The sequence below is a fragment of the Acinonyx jubatus genome, chromosome E3 (assembly GCF_027475565.1).
Source record: "Acinonyx jubatus isolate Ajub_Pintada_27869175 chromosome E3, VMU_Ajub_asm_v1.0, whole genome shotgun sequence".
NCBI classification, from domain to species: Eukaryota; Metazoa; Chordata; class Mammalia; order Carnivora; family Felidae; genus Acinonyx; species Acinonyx jubatus.
In genome coordinates, this window is record NC_069398.1 from 20120365 (window position 1) to 20135528 (window position 15164).

Here is a 15164-nt window from a genome sequence, read left to right on the forward strand (position 1 = left end):
CAGGGAAATGCAAATCGAAACTACAATGGTATACTGTCTCACACCTGTCAGAAACAAGTGTTGGCAAGTATGTGGAAAAAAAGGAATACTTGTGCACTGTTTGGTGAGAATGCAGTGATTCAGCCATGGTGGAAAATGGTATGGAGGTTCCTCAAAGAGTTAATCACACTTATCAGTAATCACACTACAAGGTATTTACTCAAGAAATACTAAAATACTAATTCAAAGAGATATATGCACCCCAATGTTTATAGCAGCATTGTTTATAATAGTCAAGATTTGAAAGAAACCCAAGTGTCCATCGATTGATGAATAAAGAGCAAGTGATAGATATGTAGACAATAGATGGATGATAGGTAAATGATAGAGATATACATATACACATATATACATATATACAATGGAATATTTTCAGGTATAAAAAAGAATGAAATCTTGCCATTTGCAATAACATGGATGGAGCTAGAGAGTATAATGAGAAGTGAAATAAATCAGAGAAAGACAAATACCATATGATTTCATTAATGTGAAATTTAAGAAACAAAACAAATGAGCAAAGGGAAAAAAGAGGGAGGAAGAAACCAAGAAGGAGACTCTTAATTATAGAGAACAAACTGATGGTTACCAGAGGAGAGTTAGGTAGTGGATGGGTTAAATAGGCGATGGGGATGAAGGAGTACACTTGTCCTGATGAGCTCTGGGTGATGAATAGAGTTGTTGAATCACTATATTGTACACCTGAAGCTAATAGAACACTATATGTTAAATATGCTGAAATTAAAATAAAAACAATAAAAATAATAATAAAATACAATAAAAATACTAAAAAAAATTGTGTGAGGTAGCCAAAGCAATGACTAGATGGAAATTTATAGCCATAAATCCCTATAAAGAAAGAAGATAGACGTCAAATCCACAAATTAACCATTCATTTTAAGACAGTTACAAAAGAAGAAAGAGCTAAACCTAAAGCAGACAGAAGGAAGAAAATAATACTGGTTCCATTGGGAATTAATGACATAAGGAATAATAAGATATAGGAAAATCAAAGAAATTTAAAGTGGGTTCTTTGGGGAAAAAAACAACAAAATTGACCAAACTTTAGCTCTATCAACCAAGGTAAAAAAGGAGATTCAAATTATTAGAATCAGAAATGAAAGAGACACATTACTACCAACATTTCAGAAATAAAAATAATTATAAATGAATATTATGAACAACTGAACACCAACAAATTAGACAACTAAATAGAATGGAAATGTACATATTTCTCCACTGAAAGTATACAAATACCAAAAGCACAATAAAAGATGCTTAACATACATAATCATTAGGAAAATTCAAATAAAAACTACAATGAGATGCCACTTCATATCCATTAAGATTAGCTATTTAAAAAAATAGAAAATAACAAGCATTGGTTAGGATGTAGAGAAACTGGAATGCTTGCACACTATAGTTGATAATGAAAAATAGTGCAGACACTATGAAAACAGTATGACAGTTCTTCAAAAAAAAACTAAACATATAATTACCATAAAATCTAACAATTCCACTTCTTGGAATATATTCTAAATAATTCAAAGAGTTATTTGTACATCCATTAAAGGACAAATATTATATAATTGTGTTTTCAGGAAGTACCTTGAGTAGTCAAATTTATAGATAGAAAGTACAATGGTGGTTTCCAGGGGCTAAAGGGAAGGGTAATGTGGAGTTACTGTTTCTTAGATACAGGACTTCAGTTTTACAAGATAAAAAGGGTTCTGTAAATAGATAATGGTGATGGGAGCACAAAAATGTGAATGTATAATACAACTCCACTGTACAGTGTAGAATATTTAAGATGGTAACTTTCATGCTATGTGTATTTTACTATAATTTTCAAACTCTTAGAAGAAGGTAAATATTTATTACCTTGGATTTTGCAAAATATTCTTAGATATGACACCAAAGATACAAGTAACAATAACAAAAATACATAAATTGGACTTCATCAAAATTAAACCTTTTGTGTTTCAAATGATAGCAAAAAGAAAGTGAGGAAATGACCAACAGCTTGGAAGAAAGTACTTGCAAGCCATATTTCTCATAAGGAACTTGTATCCAGAATATATAAAAAAACTTACAATTCAATGATAAAAAAGACAAAACTTCAATTAAAAAATGGATGTTTTTTCCATTTTCCAATCCTTGTAAAAAGGATATAAGCAAACATTTCTCGTGGGAAGACATACTAATAGCCAATATGTACACGAAGAGACCAAATATTATTAAATTTATTCATATGCTAATTCCATAACAAAAAAATCTACATAGAGAGTTGATTAGTAGTTGCTTAGCATCGGTGGCAAGGTCTGACAGGTGGGAGAAGAGAAGAAGGGAAGGGAAGGGAAGGGAAGGGAAGGGAAGGGAAGGGAAGGGAAGATGGGAGGGGAAGGGAAGACAAGGCAAGGTTTCCCACAATAAATTTTGGGGGAAAATGCCTTATTTAAAGTCTCTTTGTCAGATACGAGTGACAATTTATTACTAATATTGTTACTTATAAATTATATTTTTATTCCCACACAAAATAGAAATGATATTCAATAGTTAGAAGCTTACATTCATTGAGGAATTCACCTGAGCAGTAGTTTCATCATCTGTTGGGAACTGATATATCTGGATGCCATTACTAACCAATTCACTCACTATTTTACACTTGAATTTCTGTAAGTCGTTTTTAGAAATTGTATCTGCTTTGGCAATCAATGGTATAATGTTCACCTGTAAATAAAGAAGCAAATAAAATATCACCATTGAGGATGTGTTGTTAATCCTGGAATTTTTACAGTCAAAACCTCACTCTGACAATAAATTTTTACAACTAGATGGTCAGTGGCTACCATACCTTCATTACAAAATTGCTTCCCAAAATCATCAGTACTTTTGAAGATGAATCTTTTCTCAGAATTCAGGTTTAAAAGTTTCAAACTTTTTTTCTCAAACTTTCTTATACTTTCAACACATTTGGAGTTAGTAAAGTGTAAGTGGTATAATGAAATAGTCTATTTAACTCATTATCGATTTGATTTCTTATTAAACTGAGTGCTAAAAGACAGAAGAGACCTTTCATCAAAACTATATATGAGATTTATTTTGTCCATCTACCTGTCATTCATTTGCATCACCTTCTTCATAAATTCATCTTAATCAATGTCCCATTTTCACAGATCCTTGATCTACCTACATGTCTTTGCAGATGTATTTGCTTCTGTTTTCCAAAGACCACGTAAAAATAATAGACTTTTTTTTGTTACCATACTCTAAAGGCTGAATGTATGTATACATTTGTGTAATATCTTGCTCACAAAACTCTTCATTCATATTTTGTAAAAGGCACTATTTCCATATTGCATATTTGAGGTTGAAATTTTATTCATAAACTTTTCTTCATAGTTCTACAACATGATCCCTCCTGTCTCCATGCATTTATATCTTAATAATTAAACTTTGCAGAAAGTAAAAATATGCAAAATTCTAAAACATGTTTTATTACTGTTAAACTAAGATATTTTATTAAATCATAGCTACATAATGTCAAGGCTTGTGATATAGTGTGAATGCATAAGAATCAGTTCTATGTATTTTGCTTTTGTTTTAGATTCTTCAAATACATTTTAAAAAATCCTTGTACAAATCTAGGGCTTCAATATAACATTGATGTTCAAATTTTTATCTAGCTTTTGAAACTTAAATAATAGTTTCCACGGTAAAAAACAGACAACTACTAAGATAGATTCAAGTCTAACATAAATATCTTGGATTATACTGCTGAGAAAGCTATCCTCTAATGATAGTAAATCCTTAACACATAACAAGTGGAAATTTTCCATGTTAATTTGTTAGGTGTTCAGATTTGAGGAATGAAAGTCACTTATTGCAGAAGGGAACTGAGCAACCTAGAAGACAACAGACACATAGGCATGGTTACCCACCCCTTTATGTAATGTCCTTGCGGAAAAAAATAGCAATTTTCTATATCTGGAAATTCTTTGATGATAACAGCTACCCATAAGATTAAAAATAAAACTTTGTGCCTCAGTCTATTGAATACACCAATAATAAAGAAATTAGGTCAGCTCTTGATTTTAAGTAAAAATCTAACTTCTTTCAACAACTTGGTGACATATATGATTAGGTACAAAATTTCTTTCCAGTTTGAACAATATATAGCAAAAGTCAGGCCTTCTTTGATAAAAAGAAACCAAATTTTAAAAGTTCTTCTCTCTTCAACTTCATAAAGTACAGAAAAGAATCTCATGAAATAGAAGTTTCTTTCATATGTATATTTACCTTCTATTGGAAAAAATATACATGAACATACTGCATTCTGAATCCCTCTGATAGGATCACTAGCCAGGATCATAAAAACTTCATGTTTCACACAATCAATGGTGTCAAGTAAATGTTAATGGGATTGTTTTATAGTACAATAGAATAAATTCAAATTTACAAATACAGGCAAATTACCACAATCTGTATGACCTTTAATCACAAGAAAAAACCTGTAAGTTTTTTTAAAATATTTTTTAACCTGTATCTTATTTTCCTAACACATACTTAATTAAATTTATCTGTAAAGCAAACTAAGGTTGAAATTTATCAAATGCTATTATGGGCTGAATGTATCATTCCTCCCTTAATGCATATGTTGAGGTCCTAACACCCAATATCTCAGAACAAGACTGTATTTGGAGAATCTTGAAAGAGGTGATTAAGTTAAAATAAAGCCATTAGAATAGGGGCTAATACAATGTAACTGGTATCCTTAAAAGAAGAGGAAACATAGACATACAACAAAAAGACATCAGATACGTGCACAGAGTACAGAACATGTGAAGATACATTGGGAAGGTGATGGTCTACCACTCAATAAAAAAGGTTTCAGAAGAAAACAATGTTGGCAGCATCTTCATCATGGACTTCTACTTTCCATTACTGTGAGAAAATTAACTTCTGTTGTTTAAACTACTAAGTTTGTGGCATGTTGTAATGCTATCCCTTTTAACATATTAAACATATTTTAAATATATTAAACATATTAAAAAATAATAAATTCTTGTATGCAAATACCTTCAAATTATATATTATCATAAAATAATTATCAAATCCTGACAGGTTAATGGATTTACCTAACACACCTTATTGTCAATGTTCTTCATAGTTAACAGATCAATGGACTTCAAAGAATGTCCTGTAGGTGAAATGAAGTAAAGGCACACATGTATACGGGAATCATGGTAGTCAATGAAGGAACGTTTAATTTTCAATTCTTCTTGAAGATAGGCCTCAAATTGAGCATCTACATATTCAACTATAGGTTGGTAGCTGGGGAAAAAAAGGTTATTTCAACATATTAGTATAAAAGATTAATAACATCTATAGTCTGCCTTTTCACCACTTAATAAATAGCTAATATGGGGGAGCTTGGGAAGATGACATAGTAGGAGGACCCTGAGCTCACTACATCCCATGTTTACAAATATATATCATCTACATCCAAGTCAATAAACCAGAGAGTGATCCAAAGATTGGCAGAACAAACTCCACAACTAAATACAGAGAAGAGGCTGCATCTGAAAGTTTAGGCAGGCCAGAATGATGGAGGGAGACTTCCCACAGGAGGAAGGGAGCTGCATATGCAGAAGGGTAGAGAAATAGGCCCTTGCACCAGGGAGTTCACACAGGGAAGACAAATCCCCATAAAGTTCAGTTTTAAAAACCAGAGGGGTTGAATTCTTGAGTTTGTGTAACCAGTGGAACTTGGAACCTGGACCTTTAACTGCTGGCTGGCTCAGCACTGGGCGAGCCCAGAGGGCTAGTGATAGCTGTGTCGTTGCCTTTAAAGAGACAGCAGCCTGTGCATAGAAGCAACATAAAAAATGGCAATTTATACACCAGGGGCAAACAGGAGACACAGCTGTTTATACTTATTCAGAGCATGTTAGGGGACTTCACCAAAGACAAAGGAGATGGCAGGTGCCACTTGCCTTCCCCAGCCACCAACATAAACATAGGGCCATCTGCAGGAGGCCAGACTGTACAGACACTAGCTAAATAACTTGCTAGCAATGTGCCATGCCCAAAAATTCTGAGGACACTCACACTCCAAGCCTGCTAGCCTCAGCCCTGGGCCCAGGGAAAATTTTGTCAAGCTGCATACAAGCCCCACCCAGCTACTGGGTGCACATCCACCATGGCACACCTGACCAAGCCATGCCCAAATATCACCATATGCTGTGCCCAGTCTCACACAACTTCCCACCCTAATGCCCAGCCCCCCAACGCCCCAGCACTTTGAGGGATCCAGCATAGGACTAGTGGCACCAGGCAAATTTGCTAAAACTGCCGCCCCACCCCCACGTTCCCCAGCAGGCAGAACCCTTAAGAGCTGCCCTGTCTCAGTCCCACTAATGCCACAGAGAATAAATACAGTCCACAATAGGCAGAGAGTCAGTGCAGATGACTGAACTGAAAGGAAGAGTGGTTCAGACACAAAAGCAGGATGTAAGCAACACACAAAGGATAATTCTCCTGAAGTACCAGGTTCTGGTGCATAGGAGACACTGCACAGCAAATCACTCCGGGACCTCTTCTTCATAAAGTCACTACTTTCAAGAGCAGAAGACATAACTCACATTCTTAACACACACAAACAGACACAGAGAGGCAGACAAAATCAGGAGACAAATAAATTTACCCAACTGAAAGAATAGGACAAGGCAACAGCAAAATCAAAGTGGGACAGATAAAAAGAACATGCCTGATAGAGAATTTAAAGTAATGATCATGAAGATTCACTGGAATTGAGAAAAGAGTGCAATACATGAGTAAAACTCTTAACAAAGATATAAGGAACAAAGAAAAGAAATAAATGACACAATAAACTAAATAAGAAACATGCTTAATGGAATGAACAGCAGGATGAAAGAAGCAGAGGAACAAATTAGTGACCTAGAAGATAGAGTAATGGAAAGTAACCAAGCTGAACAAAAGAGAGAAAAAGAATTGTGCAAAAGGAGAATAGACTTAGGAAACTCAGTGACTCCACCAAACATAATAACATCCACAGTATAGGAATCCCAAAAGCAGAAGAGACAAAGGGAGGCAGAAAATTTATTTGAAGAAATAATAGCTGAAAACTCCCCTAATGTGGGGGAAAAAATACACCTCTCCAGATCAAAGAGGCATGGAGAACTGTCATCAAAATCAACAAAACCAGACCAGAAGCAAAACCTATTGTAATTAAATTGGCAAAATACAATGATAAAGAACAAATTTAAAGAAGCAAGACAAAAGAAAACAGTAACTAACAAGAAAAAGTCCATAAGACTAGCAGGAAAATTTTCAGCAGAAACTTTACAAGCCAGAAGGGAGTGGCATGATACATTCAAAGTGCTGAATGGGTAAAATCCGCAGCCAAGAATGGATCATAATGACAAGTAATAAAATGGCACTAAATACTTATCTATCAATAATTACTTGTAAAGTAAATGGATTAAATGCTCCAATCAAGAGACATAGAGTGTGAGAGTATATTTTTTAAAAAAAAGACTCATCTATATGCTGCCTACGAGAGATTCATTTTATAGCTAAAGTCACGTGCAGACTGAAAATGAGGGGAGAAAGAAATATTTATCATGCAGATGGATGTCAAAAGAAAGTCAGAGTAGTAATACTTACATTGGACACACTAGACTTTAAAACATACTGTAACAAGACACAAAAAAGGGCACTATATAATCATAAAAGGTATAATCCAACAAGGAGATATAACAATTATAAATAGTTATGCACCTGACATGGTAACACTCAAATATATATATGTAATAAACATAAAGGAACTAATCAATAATAATACCAAAATCATAGCGGACTTTAACACTCCACTTACCAATGGACATATCATGTAAACAGAAAATCAATAAGGAAACAATGGCTTTGAATGACACACTGGACCAGATGGACTTCACAGATATATTCAGAACATGCCATTTTATAATATCAGAATACACATTCTTTTCAACTGAACATGGAACATTCTCCAGAATAGGTCACATATTAGGTCAGAAATCGGGCCTCAACAAATACAAAAACATTGAAATCATACATTGCATCTTTTCTGACCACAACACCATAAAATGTGAAGTCAACCCAACAAAAAAAAATCTGGAAAGAGCCCAAATACATGGAGGATAAACAACATGCTACTAAATAATGAATGGATGAAACAGGAAATCAAAGAGTAAATAAAGAAATACATGGAAACAAATGAAAATGAAAACACCATGGTCCAAAATTTTGGGATGCAGCAAAAGCAGTATACTTTTCCTAAGAGGAAAGTATATGGCAATATAAGGCTACCTTAAGAAGCAAGAAAAATCTCAAATAAACAACCAAACCTTACACCTAAAGGAGCTAGCCAAAGGACAACAAATGAATGCTAAAGCCAGAAGTAGGGAAATACTAAAGATTAGAACAAAAATAAATGATATACAAACTAAAAATTTTTTAAACAGATCAATGAAACCAGGAGCTGGTTCATTGAAAAATTTAATAAAATAGATAACCCCCTAGCCAGACCTATCATAAAGAAAAGAGAAAGGACCCAAATAAAATCACAAATGAAAAGGAAGAAATAACAACCAACACCACATAAATACAATAATCAGAGAATACTATGAAACATTATATGCCAACAAATTGGACAACCTGGAAGAAATGTATAAATTACTAGAAACATATAATCTACCACCACTGAAACATGAAAGAATAGAAAATTTGAACAGACATATAACCAGCAAAGAAATTGCAACAGTAATCAGAAAACTCCCAACAAACTAAACTTCAGGGCCAAATGGCTTCCCAGGAGAATTCTACCAAACATTTAAAGAGTTAGTACCTATTCTTCTCGAACTATTCCAAAAATATAATAGAAAGGAAAACCTCCAAACTCATTCTCTGAGGCCAGCATTAGCCTGATACCAAAATCAAATAAAGACTCCACTAAAGAAGAAAACTACAAGGGAGGGGCCAAGGCAGCAGAACAGCATGGAAGGTTTTTTTTTGTGTCTCTCATCTCTTAAATGCAGCCAGATCAACACTAAACCCTCTTGCACACCTAGAAAACTGATTTGAGGATTAACACAATATGCACAACCTGAACCATAGAACTCAGCAGGTATGTGGCGCAGAGAGGTGAACTGGGGGAGAGAAAAGCCGCAGAGAGCAGGGAGTTGTTTTTGCTTGTGGAGAGATGAAAATGGGGGCAGGAGGAGAGTATGGGCAAAGCACACCTGGAAAGTAGCTGGAGAGAAAAAGGGAGAGTGGAAACAGCCACAAGGGACTGAACAAAAAAGGGAGAAAGGAGAAAATAGAGGGTTTAAATTCCATTCAGACTCTATAAAGAGGGGGAGCCCAGAGTCTGAAACTCTGCAGGTCGATACCTGGTGGTGCTCTGGGGGGAAAGACAAATCCCTAGGAGCAGAAAGAGAGGTCCAAGGGGTCCTTGGGCCACACAGGGAGAGGCAGTTCCCTGCTGGGAGGACATTTGCAGCAGTGCGGCCTCCACAAAGACAAAGGTCCCAGTGGACCCAAAGAATGGCCACATTTGCTGGTGTTGGAGCAAGGACATTAAGGGTGAAGTCTGGTGCCAGATGTGTGTTGTGATTTGCCATAATCCTTGAAACACTGTTGCTATATGATCACATGAACTTATTCTGGGGCGGGCTGGCACCTGGCCACAGTTGCTGGGCAGAGGCAGTGGCACAGTCTCATGAACATTCCTGGGGACAGACCAGCACCTGGCCATTGCTCAGCAAGACCCTCCCCCAGAGTGTGGGAGTGAGTCAAAGCTGCAGTCCCTCAGATGTGAGGGGTTGGGAAACAGACCCATTGAGATAAAACTCAGGATGGAGGTGCCACCTGGCAGCCTGATGGCTTTGTCACAGACAGTGTAGAAGCAGGTGGTGGATGGAAGCCAGAGAGAAAGGAGACGTGCTTGATTGCAGGTTGGGGAGAGCACAGAGTTCTGATAAGAGACACTGGGTAGCTGGGTGACTCCATTTTCACCCTCTGGCATATTCACATACACACCCACACGTGCCACAACAATCCACCTCAGTAAGCTAAGCAACACCATCTAGTGGAGAATGGAGCCATTACATTAAGCCCTGCACAACTGGGCCAACTGTCCTCTTGAGGAACAGAAGTCTCTCCACCTGCTTAGTTTACAGACTATAAAGTGCTTCATAGTTTGACCTCTAGGGGAAACCGGATGTAATTACAATTGTACTTGATTCTGTTCATTGGTCCATCTATTCAATTTCTTTTTCTTTTTCTTTTCTTTCTTATTCTTGTATATAGAAAGACACTATTTTTATTTTCCATATTTTAAAAAAGATTTTTAATTTGTTCCTACTATATTTTTTACCTTTTTGTAAATTTTTAAAATTCTATTTACTTCCATCATTTCATTTTATTTATTTTATTGTATCCATTTTTCAAAATTTCAACCTATTTCCTTTTTTTGTCCTCTTTTTTCTTTTCTTTTTTTCCCCCCTTTTTTCTCTGATCTATCAAGTATTTTTCAACAAGACCAAAACATACCTAGGATCTATCATCCTTTATTTGATTTCTTTGTGTTGTTTTTAATTTCTTAATTTTAATTTTAATTTTTTTAATTTATTAATTTCTTTTTCCTTCAAAATGATGAAAGGAAGAAATTTACCCCAAAAGAAAGAACAGGAATACATGACAGCCAGGGACTTCATCAACACACATACAAGCACGATGTCTGAAACAAAGTTTAGAATCACGATAATAAGAATACTATCTGGGGTTGAAAACAGACTAGAATCCCTTTCTGTGGAAAAAAAAGAAGTAAAATCTAGTCAGGATGAAAATAAAATTATACTGCTATAACTGAGCTGTAATCTCGAATGGACACCACAGTGGCAAGGATGGATGAAACAAAGGAGCGAATCAGCAATACAGAGGACAAACTTATGGAGAATACTGAAACAGAAAAAAAGAGGGAGACTAATGCAAATGAGAACGAAATAAGAATTAGAGAACTCAGTGACTCATTAAAAATGAATAACATCAGACTCATAAGGGCTCCAGAAGATGAAGAGAGAGAAATAGGGGTAGAAGGTTTACATGAGCAAATCATAGCAGAAAACTTTTTAACTTGGGGAAAGACATACACATGAAAATCCAGGAACCACAGAGAACTCCCATTAGATTCAACAAAAACTGACCATCAACAAGGCATGTCATAGTCAAATTCACAAAATACTCAGGCAAGGAAAGAATCATGAAAGCAGCAAGGGAAAAAAAGTCCTTAACCTACAAGGGAAGACAGATCAGGTTTGCAGCAGACCTATCCACAGAAACTTGGCAGGCCAGAAAGGAGTGGCAGGATATATTCAATGTGCTGAATCAGAAAAACATGCAGCCAAGAATTCTTTATCCAGCAAGGCTGTCATTCAAAATAGGAGAGATAAAAATTTTCCCAGACAAACAAAAATTAAAGGAGTTTGTGACCATTAAACCAGCCTGGTCAGAAATTTTAAGGGGGACTCTCTGAGGGGAGAAAAAAATGAAAAAAAATTACCAAAAGCAGCAAATACTAGAAAGGACCAGAGAATACCACCAGGAACATCAACTCTACAGGCAACATAATGGTATAAATTCATATCTTTCAGTACTCACTCTAAACGTCAATGGACTCAATGCTCCAATCAAAAGACATAGGGTAACAGAATGGATAAGAAAACAATATCCATCTATATGCTGTTTACAAGATACCCACATTAGACCTAAAAACAGCTTCAGATTGAAAATAAGGGGATGGAGAACCATCTATCATGCTAATGGTCAACAAAAGAAATCTGGAGTGGCCATACTTATATCAGGCAATCTAGATTTTAAAATAAAGACTGTAACATGAGGGGCACCTGGGTGGCTCAGTCGGTTAAGCGTCTGCCTTCAGCTCAGGTCACGATCTCGCGGTCCATGAGTTTGAGCCCCGCGTCGGGCTCTGGGCTGATGGCTCAGAGCCTGGAGCCTGTTTCAGATTCTGTGTCTCCCTCTCTCTCTTCCCCTCCCCCGTTCATGCTCTGTCTCTCTCTGTCTCAAAAATAAATAAACGTTTAAAAAAAAAGACTGTAACATGAGATGAAGAAAGGCATTATATCATAATTAATGGGTCTATCCACCAAGAAGACCTATCAATTGTAAACATTTATGCTCCAAATGTGAAAGCATCCAAATATATAAATCAATTATTCACAAACATAAAGAAACTCATTGATAATAATACCATAATTGTAGGGGACTTCACACCACACTTATAGCAATGGACAGATCATCTAAACAGAAAATCAACAAGAAAACAATGAATGACGTTGTTTGGCTTTGAATGACACACTGAACCAGATGGACTTAACAGATATATACAGAACATTTCATCCTACAGCAGTGAAATACAAATTATTCTCCAGTGCACATGGAACATTCTCCAGAATAGGTCACATACTGGGAGACAAAGCAGCCCTCAACAAGTACAAAGAGATCAAGATCATACCGTGCATATTTTCAGACCACAATGCTATGAAACTTGAAATCACCCACAGGAAAAAATTTGGAAAGATAACAAATACTTGGAGACTAAAGAACATCCTACTAAAGAATGAATGGGCTAACCAAGAAGTCAAAGAGGGAATTAAAAAGTACATGGAAGCCAATGAAAATGATAACACCACAGCCTCAAACCTCTGGAATGTAGTAAAGGCTGTCATAAGAGGGAAGTATATAGTAATCCAGGCCTTCCTAAAGAAGGAAGAAAGGTCTCAGATACATAACCTAAACTTACACCAGAAGAGCTGGAAAAAGAACACCAAATAAAACCTAAAATCAGCAGAAGACAAGAAAAAAAAGATTAGAACATAAATCAATGCTATCAAAACCAAACAAAGAAACAAACTAAAAAAAACAACAATAGAACAGATAAATAAAACCAGGAGCTGGTTCTTTGAAAGAATTAACACAACTGATAACCCCCGAGCCAGTTCGACCCCAAAAAAATGAGAAGGAAAAGACCCAAATAACTAAAATCAAGAATGAAAGAGATCACAACCAACTCTGCAGAAATACAAACAATAATAAGATAATATTATCAGCAATTATACACCAATAAAGTGGGCAATCTGGAAGAAATGGACAAATTCCTACCAAAACTAAAACAGGAAGAAATAGAAAATTTGAACAGACCCATAACCAGCAAAGAAATCAAAATAATATTCAAAAATCTCCCAACAAAGAAGAGTCCAGGACAGAATGGCTTTCCAGGGGAATTCTACAAAACATTTAAAGAATTAACACCTATTCTTTTGAAGCTGTTCCAAAAAATAGAAATGAAAGGAAATCTTCCAAACTCATTCTATGAAGCCAGAATTACATTCATTCCAAAACCAGACAGAGCCCCCATTAAAGGGACAACTACAGACCAATTTCCCTGATGAACATGGATGCAAAAATCCTCAACAAGATACTAGCCAACCGGATCCAACAATACATTAAAAGAATTATTCACCACGACCAAGTGGGGTTTATACATGGGATGCAGGGCTGGTTCAATATCCACAAAACAATAAATATGATACATCACATCAATTTTAAAAAAAGGACAAGAAGCACATGATCCTTTCAATATATCCAGATAAAGCATTTGACAAAATATAGCGTTCTTTCTTGATAAAAAACCCTCAAGAAAATAGGGATAGAAGTATCATACCTCAAGATCATAAAAGCCATATATGAAAGATCCACGGCTAATGTCATCCTAATGGGGAAAAACTGACAGCTTTCCCCTAAGGTCAGGAACAAGACAGGGATGTCCACTCTTACCACTGTTATTCAACATAATATTGGAAGTCTTAGTCTCAGCAATCAGACAACACAAAGGAATTAAAGGCATCCAGATCAGCCAGGAGGAAGCCAAATTTTCACTCTTAACAGATGACATACTACTCTATATGGAAAACCCAAAAGATTCCACCAAAAAATGCTTGAACTGATCCATGAATTCAGCAAAATTGCAGGATATAAAATCAATGCACAGAAATCGGCTGCATTCCTATACACCAACAATGAAGCAACAGAAAGAGAAATCAAGGAATCTATCCCATTAACATTGCACCAAAACCATAAAATACCTAGGAATAAACCTAACCAAAGAGATGAAAAATCTATGTACTGAAAACTATAGAAAGCTTATGAAAGAAATTGAAGAAGACACAAAAAAATGGAAAAAGATTCCATGCTCCTGGATAGGGAGAATAAACGTTGTTAAAATGTTGATACTACCCAAAGCAATCTACATAGTCAATGCAATATCTATCAAAATAACACCAGCATTCTTCACAGAGTTAGAGCAAACAATCCTAAAATTTGTATGGAACCAGAAAAGACCCTGGATAGCCAAAGCAATCTTGAAAAATAAAACCGAAGCTGGAGGCATCACACTCCAGGACTTGAAGATGTATTACAAAGCTGTAATCGTCAAGACAGTATGGTACTGATACAAGAACAGACACTCAGATCAATGGAACAGAATAGAGAACCCAGAAATGGACCCACAAATGTATGGCCAACTAATCTTTGACAAAGCAGGATAGAATGTCCATTGGGATAAAGACAGTCTCTTCAGCAAGTGGTGCTGGGTAAACTGGACAGCAACATACAGAGGGAAAAGCAGGCAAAAACCTCTTTAACCTTGGTCACAGCAACTTCTTACTCAGCATGTCTCCAGAGGCTAGGGAAAGAAAAGGAAAACTGAACTACTGGGACCTCATCAAAATAAAAAGCTTTTGCACAGCAAAGGAAACCATCAGCAAACCTAAAACGCAACCAACACAACGGGAGAAGATATTATCAAATGACATATCAGGTAAAGGGTTAGTATCCAAAATCTATAAAGAACTTACAAACTCAGCACTCAAAAAATTCAAATAATCCAGAGAAGAAATGGATAAAAGACATAAATAGACACTTCTCCAAAGAAGACATCCAGATGGCCAGCTAACACATGAAAAGATGCTCAACATCACTCATTATCA

The 15164-nt window shown here is 35.9% G+C and overlaps 1 protein-coding gene across 3 annotated transcripts in view; it reads right to left on the reverse strand.

Moving 5' to 3' along the window:
* SEPTIN14 (septin 14) overlaps positions 1-15164 on the reverse strand; it is a 91841-nt gene that overhangs the window by 56868 nt on the left and 19809 nt on the right. For 2 of the 3 annotated variants that reach the window (XM_053213329.1, XM_015069856.3), the window contains 2 exons: positions 5184-5370; positions 2605-2766 (listed from right to left, as the gene is read on the reverse strand). In XM_053213329.1, the coding sequence (XP_053069304.1) occupies positions 2605-2766; positions 5184-5370 (349 nt within the window). The remainder of the gene's footprint in view (positions 1-2604; positions 2767-5183; positions 5371-15164) is intronic. The other variant, XM_053213328.1, reaches the window with a different exon arrangement.